The 17,757-nt window shown below is 36.8% G+C and overlaps 1 protein-coding gene across 3 annotated transcripts in view; it reads right to left on the minus strand.

Annotated features, from left to right (window-relative positions):
* ctdspla (CTD (carboxy-terminal domain, RNA polymerase II, polypeptide A) small phosphatase-like a) overlaps positions 1-17,757 on the minus strand; it is a 79,988-nt gene that overhangs the window by 1,864 nt on the left and 60,367 nt on the right. For 2 of the 3 annotated variants that reach the window (XM_057824061.1, XM_057824060.1), the window contains exons 3-6: positions 15,782-15,814; positions 9,817-9,918; positions 2,917-2,973; positions 1,745-1,837 (exon numbers count right to left, since the gene is read on the minus strand). In XM_057824061.1, the coding sequence (XP_057680044.1) occupies positions 1,745-1,837; positions 2,917-2,973; positions 9,817-9,918; positions 15,782-15,814 (285 nt within the window). The remainder of the gene's footprint in view (positions 1-1,744; positions 1,838-2,916; positions 2,974-9,816; positions 9,919-15,781; positions 15,815-17,757) is intronic. The other variant, XM_057824062.1, reaches the window with a different exon arrangement.

Here is a 17,757-nt window from a genome sequence, read left to right on the forward strand (position 1 = left end):
TGTTCAAATGGAATGTTCAAATGGATTGGACGTCTACTAGTGATAAACTCATTCCAATTCACAGCAGAAGCTTGTTTTATTGTTAATTAGTTCTTTGAAGAATATCCTAGAATGATTTCCTGACCAATGTATCAATAATCGTTGTATCGCTATATCGTCAGATCATCGTTATCGTGAGCTTTGTATCGCAAATCGTATCGTATCGTGAGGTAACAAGAGGTTCCCACTCCTAGTTGCAACTCTCAGATTTAACACTAGATGGACCTAGTTATTTAAACAATGCCTCTCCATTTGGTCAGGGCAGGGCTCGGCAACACAAAAGTTGGAAGAGCCATACTGGACCACAAAAAACAAAGATGTCTGGAGCCGCAAAAATTAAAAGCCTTATAATGAAGGCTACACATGCTGTATGTATCTATATAAGCCTATTACCAAAATGACTACCGATAAGTTGGCTACAAATATATAATGAGCCTTCGGGATTACCTTATCTTCCACACTATAAGGTGCACCGCATTACAAGGCGCACTGCATTGCAAGGCGCACCTTCAATGAATGGGCTATTTTTAAACTTTTTTCATATATAAGGCACACCGCATTATAAGGAGCGTAGAATAGACACTAAAGTAGAGGCTAGGGGTTACGTTATGCATCCATTATATGGAGCTCCACTCAGAGTTGCTGTAAGATCTTTAGCAGCTCAATATTAATTCACATATAAGTCGCACCAGATTATAAGGCGCACTGTGGGCTTTTGAAGAAATTTAAGGCTTTTAGGTGCGTCTTATAGTGCGGAAAATACAGCTTATTTAAGTTATCGATTAATCTATCAATTAGGATAATTACTCAAATAAACGAGTAATCAGATGATGAGATTGCTTGCCAAGATTGCACTTTCAAAAGAGCATTAAATGCAAATAAAAAATAAAAACTCCTTTATGTTTTTTCAAACTATGCAGCATTGTGCTTTCACGCAAGAAAAAAAATTTAAATACCTGAGCTAAGCCTCAAATGGTTTAAGAAATAATAATGAGGATCGAAGTACAAGAAAAGAACATTTGGCTAAATTGCACAGCAAAAATCCGTTAGCTTAAATGCTATAAAATGCTAAGTTTTTTTTAAACAATATACACATATTCCCACCAAAAATCTGAAAAAAATATACTTCTAACTAAATAATGAATGCATAAATAACATTAGCTCAAACAAAAACATACTATGTTGGTCTTAACAGGGAGCAGCTGGATCCAGCCGCCCCGAAGGCAGTAAATCCATCCAAATGAACAAAACTAAATGCAAACACTTTCAAAGCAAACCATTACAACGCGACTCTAAACTAATCCTCGAATGAGCGAAATTTGTTTCGAAGCTTTTTCCTAATCGAATTAATCGATTAACCGTTGCACCACTAGTATTTTGTTAATATAGATGAATTAATACAAAAAATAATAATCATCCAATGTGATTAATTGAGCTATCGTGCTTGTGATTTTCTTGACATTTTTGCGGTGGCTGGACATTTTCTCTTTGTTCTGTAAACTTTGTTCTAGTTTTAGGCATGTAAATATCTTATTTTTGACTGATCGAATGATTGCTGCCAGCCATCCCAGTCAAATTGGATTGTATGTCTATCGCCATAAATGGCAGCCAATGACTTAATTAATGTGAGGGGAAATTTTGCATAAACACACCATCATTCCATCATTTGATTCATTTCATGTGGCTATTTGAAGGACGAGCCGACCTTGGCTAAGCTGGCGGTGAAGAGGACACATTCAAAGAGCTCTCCCATCCTCTGCAGGAACTCGTCCACGTGAGGCCTCTTCAGCACGTACACCTGAAATTCAATTCATGACATGATTTCAGAGAACTAATGGAAATATTGACAGGTTTTGCAGCATTTCAGATTTCCTCGGTCGTGGTCCCGTGTGGATTTGCGAAGAATTCCGCCACTTCCGAGTTCAAGTAATCAAGAAGAGGCCGAGTTAGATGCAGAAAGCCTATCCTGGATTACTTGAACCGGGTCGCGGCGACACTCAGCACAGATGATTCCAGAGGGCCGCAAAACATTCGAATTCATTTAATGATTTTATGACAATGAAACTTATAATAATAATGATACTTCACAATAAAATTTCATGATGTACAATGATGAAAATGTATTCATTAAATGAATTGCAATTGGAAAAATGTTAAACAAAGCTACAGTATATGAAGCATTACAATGAAAATAATCAAACAATTATGTACATTAAAATTACCTTATAAATATAATTTTAGTTTAACATGAGATCGTTAAAAATGGTAAAATAATATACAACTACATAATACTACGACCTACACTTTAAAAGTTATCATTTAGAATATTAAAAAAAAAAAATCATGAATGGAAACAATAATGTAAAATGTAAACACACAATTTAAAAATTTGGCATAAACCTAAATAATTACGAAATAATGAAAATATATGAATACAAATCATTTACATTTGAAGGACAATACAAATGTATACACCATGAATTGCAAATAACAGAAACTAGTGTATAAATGCAATTTTTTACAAGACATTTAAATAATAAAAAATCTAAATAAGAATCTACAAATAACATAATAAAAAGTATAAATGCAAGAGATGATAGTGAATAACCCAAACTATAACATATCTATTAAGTAATTAAATAAGTTAAACTTTTCAATAACAAAATGACATGTTAAACTAAATAAAATCTAAATAAAACTAAAATTCTAAATTTAATAAAATGCCTAAAATCAAACAAAAATATTATACATAAGTCAACAAAATGAATTACTACAAATAAAAATGAATAGAAGTCATACTGTCCCCTACTTGTTGTGAGGTGGAGCAAAAAAAAGTTGCTGCACTCAACTGTATTTAATATGCATGTGAGCGTGTACCTGATGAACAGTTCCATCAATCTCCACGGGAACGATGAAGTCTGCATTGCTAATGGGCTGTGGAGCACACAAGAGAGCAACGTGTGGAGTTAGCAAATCAATCCGATGAGTGTTGGGGACACTCACTGGTAAAAAACACAAGCGAGATTTTGGGGAGGAAGTGAAGGAGAAGCAGTTCGGCAACATAAAAACGGGCATGAAAGACGGAAGATGTGGGTTGAAAAATTCAACTGATTGGTTAGTTTGAAGTGGAGTATAAAAGATGGGCCCGATAAAAGTATGGTTGTCTAATGGTGTTCCTCTGAAATACAAGATTGATTTTTGCCTTTTTTATTTATTTATTTATTTATTAATGTCACTGTTAGATCTTGGCAGAGTTATCCATTTCTATTAATATTTCCACTAAACATTCCTGCACAGTCGTATGAAATAGTCTAAAACTCAAACAACAGGGGGCGCTACAGCTGCTTTTGATTCACCCCCCACCCCCCAAATCGGTCATCTGACATGCAGCAGCTGCTGGAGTTAGGTAGATGCAAATAAAAAAATTATGTATATAAAAGCAGTTATTAACGGTGTTTGAAAATAATCTGTAGAAAAAAGAAAAAAATATATATATATATTTAAAGGGAACCACGGATAGAAGGACATGTAGTTCTTAAAAGATAAATCTTAGTACGAGTTATAATGATTTGATGTTAAAACCCCTGTTTTCGTTTCAATAAAATTTGTAAAATTATTTTAAATAATAGGTCTACATTTTTGTGACGTCGCAGGGCGTTGACGTCACATGGCCACGCTGGCGGAATTCCATGTGTCAATCTTTTAAAAAATAAGAAATAAAAAAATATAAAAAAACGTGTCACTTTGTATGTAAGGTAGTGATTTAAATACGCCACAAAGTGTCAGTGGCAAGTTTTAAATTAATTAGGGATCAAGCCAATGAATGCGTTTTGTCCCTTGATGGACGCAGTAGTTTTCCTTTAATCCACAGTGGGGTGTAAAGCTGAGAGAAAGAGTGGACAAAGTTCAGATTCGTAGCCTTCGGCAACTCCTTCACAACAAACATAAGTATCATAAAGTGAAAATATAACAAAAAAATATTCATAACTCTCAAAACAATGTTCACAAAAAGAAAAGTGCTTTAATCTATTAATGAGGCTCTATTCTCACACAGTTAAACAACAATGGGAAGAGAACTGGCATTCACAAATTCACAATCAAAATAGATATTCAAAATACACATAAAACATACTCATACTACAAACATTTTAGCAACTCGTTTAGCTCAATAAATACACTGGACGGCAATATTTAGTCACAATAGACAAACTATGATGCTAGGAGCCATTACCGGGAGTCTTGTTTGTTGTGACGACATCACTCAAATGAACGTAAATCACAATGGACCCGCACTAAACAGGAAACTGTGGCGTCAGTTGAGGGACAAAACACACTCATTGGCTTGATCTTTTCCATTTAATTTAAAACTCGCCATTGACACCTTGTGGTGTATTTAAATCACTACCTTACATAGTTAAAGAGTGACAGTGTGAAGCGTGGCCATGTGACTTCACCGCCCAGCAACGTCAACAACAATGGCGAGCTACTCCTTTATTTTTTTTTTTAAATTTAAACGAAAGCATTAAGAGGGCTTTTAATATCAAATAATTATAACTCGTACTGACATTTATCTTTTAGGAACTACATGGTGGAAAACACTCAGGTGACTTGAAGTTCCGCTCTGAGACCCCCAATTTGGCCAACTTTCAAAATTGTCTGATAAGCATGTATGATACATCATTGGAAAGCTTAAAATCTCAATTTTCTGGGGGAAGAAAAATTTTGAACAGAAGAACATTTAAAAAAAAAAAAATTTTGTTCTTCAAACGGCAAAACAGCAAAACCCACCAAACCCACCAAAACTCCATGTAGCATGTATCACCGAGTGTCAAGACACAGCTGTGAATAGCCACAGCTGGATTTTGGGGGGATTTTATGGGTGAAACATGGTAATGAAAAAAGGGTCGCGATGCAGAAATCGCAGACAATAAGGAGTGGTCGAGATTTTCTTTTTCATACATTTACCCTCTTAAATGTTATTTTTCATTTTTTCTTTGTTTGGATCGAATATTTATCATCTAAAATATTGGGGAAAATGCGACAGTAACGAAAAAAATACAATTAAGCGTTAGTTATGAGGTAGATATCCGTGACCCATTTACAGATACCAATTTTTTCATTGTGACGTAATTTGTTTAAATGTTTTAAATATTCAATTGAATAATTTTTTAAAGTCGTTATATTTTTTTAGCTAAATGTTAGACATCAATGAATGATTCTAAGCTAAAAATGACAGACATTTCGAATAATAAATATGATTACTTACCTTCTTTTTATGGCTAGGTTAAAACAAAAGCGTAAACTGGGGTTTCCAGGGTAAAACGGTCAAATTAAAAATAGTTCGGGGGCTTAATGCGCCAAGAATCTGCTATGGCAGCATATAGACATATTGTTCTATCGAATACAACAGTTGTTTTGGCTTAAAATACCGCAATTTTAAAGAGGAGTGCAACAGCTGAAACTGCTTTTTCAGTCGTCTGTGTTTTCCGCCACATGCGTTTCTATCCGTGGTACCCTTTAACTTATTTAAATAGTATAATTAGAATGGAAGAAAATACATTTTAAATAACATTATGAAAACATAGTATCTTTAAAAAAATATACAGTGGTACCTCTACATACGAAGTTAATTCGTTCCAGGACCTTGTTTGTTAGTCAAAATGGTCGTTTGTCGAGCAGGATTGTCCCATAAGAATACATTATAATGCCATTAATTCATTCCACAGCCCAAAAACCTACACTAAATCCTTATTAATATTGCTGGTACTATTGCAAATAGCAATTACACAGAGCCAAACAAAAATAAAAATAGGAATAATAGTACAATAACAATAATAAAAATAATGTAATGAATCGGGTTCTAATGTGGCAAATGTGTTTTGCGTGGAATACCTGAACGCACCGCGTGGCTGATGTGACAGTGTCTCTTACGCTGACTTTTTACGTTCACTTTTGATGTTCAGTTGAACCGGACAGTAGGCATGTTGTGTTGCAAAAGTTCAGAAATAAATTATTGAAACCTGACGAAGCAGGCGATTTTTTGGCGATGTTACAATCATAATAATTGTCACCTTAACTGACAAGACTGGCGAACGAAGGTCGGAGGAAGACCATCGAGATCGCCGACATTATATGGCCGTATTGTCGAGCCAGTTCACGGATGGCCACGCCACGCTCATATTTTTCTATCATATCCATCTTCATTTAACGGTAAGCATCACCTTTTTCCTCTTTTCACCACCTGCACTAACCTTTTTGGAAACTGTCGATTTCTCTCACAAGAAAATCCGCCATGCGTCCATCTTGCGGGAAGACAAATAGGCGCGGTTATAAATCGTCGTATTTTGAGCAAGTCGTCGGATGAAGAAACAAATGGCGAGTCAAATTTAACGTCGGATATTGAAAAGATCGTGGTCCAAGCGATCGTATGTCAAGGTACCACTGTTCAAGTAAATACATACAATTCAAATTTTAAAAAAAAAAAACAAAAAGCAGTACTACTCCTATACATGGTAAGTCAAATAAAAATAAACTATAAAATTCAAATAATGAAACAAATGACTGGAACAACACAGTCAAAATATTAATAAAAATTCATAACTTCGTAAAATATGTAACAAAAACAAAAATAATGAAAGGAAATAAAATGGAAAAAGATTTTTTTCATCCGAATTAAGATGAAATGAAAATCATTCACAATTCAAAAAAACGAAACAAAAACATCATGATTAAAAAAAGAAAAATAATCCAAAACAAAAATAATCCAAACAATAATACCACAGCTTGTGAATGTATGAATGAATGTATGACAATATTTTTATTACATAATGGCATCAAAAATATCCACCAGCTGACAGCTCCCTCAACCTTTATGGATAAATTCCACAATGTCGTTTGATTGTTAATGTCACATGATAATATCACATGATATTTTGAGCACACCCATTGGCATTCTCATACATTGCACGCAGTATACATTTCTATACGTGTGTTATGTAACATGACTATTTCTGTCTGCAGCCATTCTATACAAATCTCCTTTTAGTCCATCACTGTAATTTGCATGGATTTAAACAGCTCGCTTGAACGTATGAACCTTTCCAAAGAGACGTCAATCAACAGGAAGTTCCGCAGGCTTTTCAGTTTGAGTGCTTTTGATTGATAATGTGGCCCGAAGCCATTTCCTGTTGATTTATGAAGGAGCGTGCATTTATTTGGGAATCATTTCTGTAAATTAGAAGCCGCAGTGTGAGTCACTCGTTTAGTTTTGTTTAGTTTGAGTGATGTTTGACGGCTCCGTAGAGCAAAACAGCCTGCCGGACACTCCCATGTGTGTTTTTGCGCGTGACCTCGTGCTGCTTACATGTGACTGTGACTAATGGGCGGACCCGCTACACTGTGCGTACATACAGTACTTTGCTGTCATCCAGCATGAAAAACTGCAGAAAGTCAACATCTTGAAGAGTATATTCATCAAATTATAAAGACAAGTCTCATGTATTTGTCTAATGTGTTATATTTTTAATGGAATTAGACCAAAAACAGGATGTTTTCTTCTTATGTTAAGGTATTTTTACACTTTTTTTCCCCCTTCGTCAGCGTCGTTCACAACAATCACAAGGAAAAATTGTGTTATCTTGCCTCTTTTATGCCACTGATACAGTATTTGTCCTTTTAACAATGCATTTTTCTTCTATGTGAAGTGCCTTGACAATTCTTTTACAACATTCCTTTACAGAGTGGCTGTATTGATAATTACTCTCTACCCACTACTGAATTTCGAGTTCACCGTTTTGTAATGTTGTTCAGATGTATGGTGAGCCGTTATAGTGTGCCCTTGATGTATCTTGACACGTAATAAACAACAGATGATCACCAGAAAAGCTATAGATCCCATGGAAAACTGTGCAGATATTTACTAATCCGAGTAGAGATATATGTACGCCATTACTGGGGTGTTTGCCCACCTATAGCAGTCCAGCGTCACTCAATGTAAACAGTAATGTTAGCTGCTGTTGGATGATGTTGGCTCCATGCTGCGGGTGGCACACCTCAGCAATGGCGGACGGGATATTTCCAATCATTTTCATGGGATTAGTCTGTACAAGGGGTGAAGGGTGCAATGCTTGGGTGAACTACCGTAACTTCCGATAACAAGGAGGCCTTGCAATTTCTTATGTTGACATTCTTTGCATACAAATGACAACATATGGAAAACAAAAAAGAAAAACACTTTTCTACCTTTCAATGGCAAGTGACTATTTTTGGTCATTTAAAAAATACAACTTAACCCCATTAAGAAATCACATTTTGGGTCATATAGGGCACAATATTAAACAGTATGTGTACACCAGGTGTAAATTACACCAACTACATTCTTTTTAAACATTAGTTTTACATATTTTTGTATAATTAATTTTAATGGGGGAAAAAATCATAGTATTTAACTAATTGCCTGCCACTGACAACAGTTGACATCCAATACATTTAAACTGGGAGCACTGGCAGTGAATGCTCATGTTTCAGAATCATACATGCTCATTCACTACCAACCTCTCCCAGTCTAAATGGATTGGATGTCTACTATCAGAGGCTGCCAATGAGTGCTGTTAGAAAGTGTTCAAATTAGAGCTGAAACGAATACTCGAGCAACTCGAGTTTAAAAACTGATCCGAGTAATTTTATTCACCTCAAGGAATTGTTTAATTTTGCCAGCTCTAAGCATCACGTTTTGCCGGGACTACTTTTAATGCGGGACGACACGCTGACGTCACGTGCGTAGAGGAAGAAGCAAAAAAAAAACCTTACCGCAGCCGACAGCCGCTAAAAAATACGCCGACGTTGCTAAAAACTACGCCCGCAGGATGCTAGTGTGGTAGCAGGTAGTGTCTGATGCATCTCATAGATATCGCATGCATTTAGGACTAGATGCGAAATGACAGACTCGGCCGCGTATGGGCAGTGTTAGTAAACAGCCGCCATCTTTAAGCAGTAGACTTCTCATCGCTAATAAATATAACGTTACTGTCACTCGCTAACGTAACGTTAGCTCTTTGGAGGGCTAGGTTTCTATTGATTATGACCACTGTCGATGCGTGGCTAACGTGTCTTACATACAGGCTTTATTTAATCTGTAAAAACACAGCGCTGTAGAGTGATGAGGGTGTAAAATTAAAACATAATAAAGCTAACTGTCAGTTTTAGTTCAGTAGTCATTGCTGAATAAAACAAGTAGCACTGGTCCCTAATGTGCTCCAATACAGCAGGTATCATACATTTTGAACACTGCAAAAACTCAAAATCCTATCAGTACTAACAATTTAGACTAACTTAAAACTTAAGTAGAACTTAAAAAAATAGCTTGACACAAAAGGAAATAAAATTGAAACACGTGGGAAAAACACGTAGATTTCAAGTGATGTGTGTTATCAAGCGTGATTACATTTTTAGGTAAGAAACAGTTTTTTTTATAAGATCTAGAAGTCTTTTGAGTGAAAGCAGTGAATTTTTTTTTCTAGTCACATCTTAGATGCAATTGTTGGCTGTTTTCAACAATGTACATCGAAAATAAAGACACTGATTGACTGAAAATGGTTCAATATTGGATTAAATGTCTTTTTTTCTCAAGTATATTTATAATTGCTCTTTACCTAAAAAAAAATGTTTTATCCTATTACTCGATTAATCGATAGAATTTTCAGTCAATTACTCGATTACTAAAATATTCGATAGCTGCAGCCCTAGTTCAAATTCAATGCAGTTTCAGAGAAAACGTACCTTGAAAGAGCTGTGAACGAGCGTCTCGTCCAGGTCGATCACCACGCAGTTCCTGCCATAGTCGGCTATACTGACCTCAGGCAGGAGGAACTTGGCTGGAGGCTGTGTAAGGAACACACATACACACATATACTTGAATGAATTATGCACGCAATTTCATCAGAGGAAACGGCTGTCACACACTGACAAACCACAGAAATATGCCGTTTTAGAGAGAACAAAATATTACGTCGAAATTATATCACGTGTCATCTTTAAATGGTCCAAATGAGATTTAAAAAAAAAAAAAAGAAGAAAAAAAAAAATCGCATTTCTACACATAGATTTTAGTTATTTTAGGTTTGGGTCTAAAATGATACCTACAGGTAGTCCGGGTACCGACGTATCCGACAAAGGGAATAGCATATTTTCTCGTATTTACTGTTTGACTGTTTGTATTACTCTAACACACTTAATACATAATATCAATCAGGGAATACAGTAGTATCTTTTCTCGTATTTACCGTTTGACTGTTTGTATTACTTTAAGACACCCAATATAAAATAAATAGCATTTATATTATAGTTTAAGAAAAACAAGCAGAATATACAGGGTGTTCCAAAATTTTTGACCCCATTTTGTAGGCCAATAATTTTGACAATTTTCGACAGAATGACCACAAATTTTCATAGCTTGTGTAGAAACATTTCAAGTTTTTGTGTGTAACGTTTGGCATTTCTATCAAGACAAGTTAAGAAATGCCGTTCACTTCAAAAGAAAAGGCATTTTACGTTTTAGAGTATACTCGGACTCAGTGACCGAAGACAGTTCAGCGTGCCTTCTTCACAAATTTTGCAAAAAAGGCACCAACAACAAAACAAATTAGGACTTGGCACCAAAAATTTCGAGAAATTCCAGGGAGTTTGGCACGAGCTGGAATACCGACTCGACGTGTGCAGAGTCACAGGCGGCGCTCATATTGAACATTTATGAAAATTTGTCATAGAACCAACAAATATTAGTACTTTTCTTTGTAAATTTAACCAACAAAATTTATAACCTTCAACATAAAGTGTATTTTGTTTCATTAAGATCCATCAAGTAACTTACGAGATATGGGGATTTAGAATGGTGTCAACCATTTTGGAACACCCTATATTTCATATTATAAACAGTTGGACTTGAAATGATTAGAATTTGCAGCGCCAAGACAACGGGCAGATAAGCGCAGAACAGATACAGGACGCCTTCTGACCGCGGAAGCCCAACGCACGCATCATACAGCTGACTGAGCAAGATTGACGCTGACAAGCAGGTGAGAGTCAAAACACCTACAAGCTCATGTCTGCACCACCAAATCCAGTAATCACCTCTTCTGGACAGTCCAGAACAAATGGCGGGACATCTTGTCTTGCCACAAGGAACATCTGATAGCGAGAAACCCGCGACTGAGAAGTTGACACTCAGCACTCACATGGCGCTGAGATGGCAAAATCTTCAACTCTTGTTGCCCTGACAACAGTAACGCCCGAAACCCTCCTCCCCAATCCACATAGACAATAATTCTAAACAACGCTCAAACACACTCTTCTTCCAGACCACAGCCCGCCTCACCGGAGCCTTTAAAAGACTCAATGTTTAACTAATCGTTGTCATTTTTGTCAGGAATCTTTTGTCGACTTGTGATATGGTGACCCTGGATCCAGTTTGCTTCTTCGCCTGGGTCTCTCTGTGCTGTATGATTGCTGCAGACTTGGAATGAATTGTAAATTGTGTTTCGAAGCCTTTTCAGTCAGTACAAGGGGTTACAAGTAAGTTGACGCACAGAGTTTGGCCTTTTGGCTGGGTCGTCGGGTTCCGCCGGCCTGGGTCGTTGGAATTGCGCTAGCGTGGTTTCGGCGGTTAGGCTGGCGTGATTCCGGTAATCTGGTTGAAAGGTCAGATTTCTTCACTGATTTAGGTGATTTTGACTTTACTACGTCGGAGTCTCGTCGGCCATTGTGTCTCTAGTCGTTTATTAAAAAAAGAAATAAAAATTATAATGTTGACTTTTGTTTTGTGATACATGCTTTTATGTTGGCGCAGGAAGCGCAGAGCAGGTAGTACTTCCGCATGTGAGTAAGAGCGCATGTACTCCCGAAGAGAACGCACGTGCACACAGGAGGAAGAGCGCATTTACGTCCAGGAAGTAGTGGGTGAGAGACGAGAGAGAGAGGGAATAGTTTACAGCTGCAAGCCTGCGTGCACATTTGTTGCTTGTGAAGAATTCATAGAGGCAACGTGTGTATATAACACCTTTGTTACTGTTCATTGTGCGTTTTCAATTGTGGTCGAATACTTGGGGCGAGTTTATGTGATTGTTTCTGATGATGTGCGGACGCTAACTGAGACATGCTAATCGTTTGTGTGGATTGTTATTGCTGTATCAGCAACTAGTTATAAACACAAATTTAAATTGCTGTTATTGAAGATGAAACAGATTTAATTTCATTTTAGTTTCATTCTGCAAGTGTTGATGTCATGAGCAGCTGAATAAAGTCAGCAACCCACACAGACGTCTGACATTGTCATTTTGGAGCTTAGCTCGCTGTCTAGCTAGGACTTAGCTCCAACGCCTTGACGAGGACAGTACAATGACGTATAATACATGTTTTTGGATGGTTATTTTGAGATTTGGTGGTACTTAAAGGGGTTAATTCTGACTTGCGTATTCGTTTATTTCCTATACCACTAAATTTAACTGTATGTGCAAGCTACTACTTATTGTTGTAGGTCTGTTGTCATTTTACTTTGCAAAGTGGCTGCTTCAAGTGACCTCATGTTGACTGTATGACTGTGCTGCCTTTAGGGACAGAGCAGGGAAAGAAAGAAAAAACGAGGAGCACTTGGGTTGGCTGCCCAACAGGCCGCAGACTGACAGGCAAGCGTGACGGGACAGATGGTACACCCACAGGGTGCACGCACAGAAGTGCACGCACATTCTGAAATATATGAATCTATGATGCACTTTTTATTTATTGAAAGGGAATTACTACATACAACTGCACAGTAATGATATCGAATGAAATCATGTTTTATCGTGTTGAATGCGGTTAACACATGCAGGTCGAAGACAATTAACTATAGTTATTTAAATCGGTGTTCTTTTAGTCAATGCCTATGTTAATGAAAATATTTCGCCAACGAACAATTTTTTTAATGACGATGACGAGACGATAATGGGCTGAAAACGTGTTTTGGGAGACTAAAACATTACAACATGAATGTCAGTTTTCGTCTGACGAGAACGAGACGAAAATGTGTGACATTTTATGCGTAGTTAGCCTGCATCGTAGCAGTGTCTGGTTGTGTCACCCGTGTTGTGCTGCGCCACTCCATCCATCCCAGTCTCCAGTCTCCATGCACGTTTGCACACACGTTAAGATTTATTTTCTTGGCCAGAGAGAATATGCAATGTTGCCTTTAAAAGTCTTTGCTTACTTTTCGGAGTGATCATCGCACACTAAATGTAACTTGCAAGTTAGCATTAGGCTAGTGCTAACAGCGAGCGTTTTTTTTTTTTTTTTTTTTTTTTTAAATACATACAGTTCGTGGCGTCCAGGAGGGTATAATTAATTGAAAATAATGTACTGTTTTCATGCTGAATGTGTATTATCACCAAGTTGGCGTTGTCCTTGTAGATGCTACAATATGTGCTCGTCTGTCAATGTTCATTCAAAATAATTGGAAACATTTATTGATTTATTTTTGGAGTAAAAATTTTTAATTTTACAGACGAAACCATTTTTTAGTAAACATCCACTAAAACTAGACAAAATTAGTCTTCAGTTTTTGTCAACAAAATTAGACGAAGACCAACACATTTTGAGATTACTAAAATATGACTAAGACCAATGCGTATTGTCATCCAAAACACCAAGACGAAAATGTAAAGGGCTGCCAAAAACAACACTGGTTTTTATTATACCGTTTGAAAGTCAGAAAACCATGTGGCATTAGTACTGTATTTATGTCCCCTACATTCGTAGTTATTCACATCTATGAGTGTGAAAATCCCAAATTAGGGTAAACTGCAGAACCTCATCTAGGATTTATAAGCAGGAGAAAAAAAATGACACTTGTCTTAATACGCTTTACTGATCATTGATTATGCTGTAACAGACCGATCGCATTTAATCAAGTCTTGTAAGAAGATCCATTTGTTGATGCGATGTGAAGCCAGACAGCAGGCGAGCTCAAAGGAAAATCAATATATATTATCATATAATAACTACAACGGCACTGAGTTCCGCCAAGGCCGAACCATCCAAACTGAAATCAGCACAATGCTTCTATTGCCATTTCATTGCTAATACACGGTAGAACTGTTGATCCATGAATTATCGTCACATAAAATAGCAGAGATCATTCTTGCAGTTCTAATCCCATTTTGAGTCTCTAATTACTCACATATAATTTGTCATTAAATTCTTGTGCACGGTATAGATTGTTTATAGATTACATTTTTGCCATACACAATAGTGCTGACTATTGATTCAGCTGTTCACATTCACTTGTGTATATTGTAGATAAGATTTAATCACGTATACAGTAATTTGTTGTTCAAACCTCATTTTAGACTGGTGATTAGAGCTGGGAATCTTTGGGCACCTAACGATTCAATTACGATTACGATTCAGAGGCTCCGATTCGATTATAAAACGATTATTGATGCACCTCCCCCCCCTCCTTTTTTTTTTTTTTTTTTTTAATTAAATGTTTTGTACATTAGTTCCAAAATTGTTCAAAAATCCTCTCAGGCTAAACCAAACTACTATTTCAGTATCAAGTTAACATATAGCAGTAAACAAATATACAAAAATAACAGTAAATAAAAAACTCCAGTCCCCATTCTGTAACAGTAGCTTTAAACTACATTCAATTAATTTAATGTTGTGAATCAACTGTTAAAGTTGTTAAAATTGCTCCCGTTATTCCATAATTTCCCTTTTTTCTACTTTCGACATGTGAAAGTTTTAAAACTATTTTAAAGATAGATTCAAGTCAATATTTTACCGATTTAGGAGTATTTTAGATAAAAAGTTAATTAGGTTTGCTTGGAAGGTTCGCTACAACAGCCTTGCAGGGAAGTGTACTGTTTTAAGATGGCGGCCGTTAGTACAGTCAGGTATGTTGTTGTGTTTTTTTATCTCGTGGGATGAGTTGAGCTAGAGCCGTGAGTTGAGCATTGGCATTACCCGAGGGGCCGGGTAATGAGAAGCATGATGTTTAGCTACTCTCGCTGCGTTCTTCCTCGTTGCGCCCCGAAGACCGCGCGGCGCGCTGAGTGTGTTGTACTTCCGCTTTACTTGGCATATTTCAATAATCGGAATTTGGATGCTTGTGAATCGTTCTCGAATCTTCCACGGCCGAATCGCGAATAATCTAAGAATCGGAAATTTTGCACACCTCTACTGGTGATACATGAATTCTCACTACTGGTCACATTTACTTCTGTGTATTTATTCATGTCGTATGTCATTAATGTAACCAGTCATTTGTTGATTCATGTATAGTTTTCCATATAACGCTGGTGACTACTAGCTTCACTTCTACATATCTCGCATTTATTCATATACAGTTGCCACGGGCACTGCTGCTTTCATTCTGGGGTCCTAAATGTGCACACCGAAACTTTGAGATGTTGAAGGAATTGACATTCTTTTAGTGCCCTAACCACTTTTGTTGCTGCTTTAAAACTGGAATTTTCCCATTATGGAACTAATAAAGGCTGATTCCATTCTTTTTGTGTTTTCCTCAAACCACACCCTTCCATAAAGTTTAATGGCAAGCAAACAAAGAAAGATCGACTAGTCTCCTGGGAGTATAGGATTGATCGGAACGAATGGGTGCAAACAAGAAGCCGCAATGGTGAAGGACAATCCTATAAGCAAGCAAGAGACGGGATAACATAATAATAATAGTAATAATAATAAAAATACATACACTGGGGATGGGAGCAGTCTGCACCTGGTCACACTAGAGGTAAACACAGAAAAGTAAGGAGAGGAGAGCAGTGAGCAAAGCAAAAAAAAAAAAAAAAAAAAATCACTGCAAGAACATCAATATTGTAATCAACAAATGCACAGAGAGGGAAAGGGAGCGGGTGCATGTCAATAAAAAAAACAGAGCTCCAGCAAATGACAAATACAGCTGGACTACGACAAACATGCGGGAGGGGCACAAACTCCACTTTTTGGACGGTGATGTTTGAGGCCCGCGCATTCCTCGCCTGGACGCAAGACGTGTTTCGGGTAAACATGAGGCGGGAATTCTATTTTGGAGAATTTTGAGGTTTTCGTGGGGGCTTTTAGCACCTTTGTTGGCTGCCTGGAACTTAAGTTTCACATGTCTATACTACACTGGTCAAACTGTGTGCCAAGGAGGGTGTCGAGGGAGTGGGCAGGAGGGGTCAATCCATCAAACTGAATACATAGTCCACTTTGTATAAAATGAAAATGATAGAGTGGAACATCTTAAGTCAAACACAATCCAAACTGTTGTCATCATAACAGAGTGGTACTTCGAGTACCTCGAAACCTTGAACAACTAAAAGGTCAATTTAACTTCACTTGTTATGTCTATAGTGTTTTTAGGCTCATCCTGATTGATGACAGTTTCACCCAAAAGGCTAATATTTCCAACATTTGTGACTAATGTGCTGTGTTGAGCATAGTTGTATTTGTAGTAGTGCGAAATGATGATATATCACCAAGATGAAAGCAAATTATGGATCGCCGTAAATTTAATATAAATATGAAAAAATATATAAATAATGTTATAAAAAGAGGTCGGCCGATATATGGACTTTTTTCCAACATCGGCACTTGGGCCATTAACACAAAAATAAGCCAATAAAAAAAGGATTTTGATCAGGCATCTGTGTGGGCAACTGTGGCCGCCGCTGACTGGCAGTAGGACCCCAGAAGGACCCCACAGCAGCTTGAAGGCAAGCTGCTTCAGGAAGGTCCAGGCTTGCCTGTTTTGTAAATATTGTAAGATTTTTTTTTATCTTGCATGATAGAATATGCAATTTTGTTTTAGCCTTTTAATGTGTTTACAGAGTGATCCTTTCACTCTAAATGTAACTTGTATTGTTAGCATTATCTTTAGCATGGCAAGCATTCTCTTAAATTCTCACTTGTTTCCATTTCGTCTTGACGTCCTGGTGGGTTTAAGTATTTGAAAATAATGTACTGTTCTTGCTGAGTGTGTATAATCATAAAGTTAATTTCTGTGTTTTTTTAGTGAGGTAGCACTAGTTTGAATTACAGAGGTGGGAATCTTGGGGCACCTAACGATTCGATTACGAGGCTACGATTCGATTGTAAATCGAATATTGGTGTCGTGAGTTGAGCATGATGTTTACTCTTGGTCCGTTCCTCATTGAATCCCGAAGACCGCGCTGTGTTTTACTTTCGCTATACTTGGCATATTTTAATAATCGGAATTTGGATGCTTGTGAATCATTCACGAATCTTCCACGGCCGGATTGCGAATAATATAAGAATCAGAAATTTCACACACCTCTACTGAATTAATCCTTTAAGACTCAGGTCATCATTGTAAATTTGAAGCTGTTGAAGCATTTATTAAAAAATTGCCTTTATAATCGATGTGCTTAAAAAAATTCTGTCGGCTTACAAAATCGGCTTTGGATATCGGCAATTGGATGAATTGTTTTTTTTTTTTATATCGGTATATGAACAATATATATATATATATATATATATATATGTATATACACTCATATACACAGTGGGGAGAACAAGTATTTGTTCTCCACTGTATATTAGTGCTGCAACGACTAATCGATTAACTCGAGTATTCGATTAGAAAAAAATATTCGAGTTTAATTAAACGAATACTCGAAACAACAAAATTTAAGTGGCGTGGTAATGGTTTATTTTGAAAGTGTTAAC

This window comes from Corythoichthys intestinalis, chromosome 20 (genome assembly GCF_030265065.1).
Source record: "Corythoichthys intestinalis isolate RoL2023-P3 chromosome 20, ASM3026506v1, whole genome shotgun sequence".
Taxonomy (NCBI): Eukaryota; Metazoa; Chordata; class Actinopteri; order Syngnathiformes; family Syngnathidae; genus Corythoichthys; species Corythoichthys intestinalis.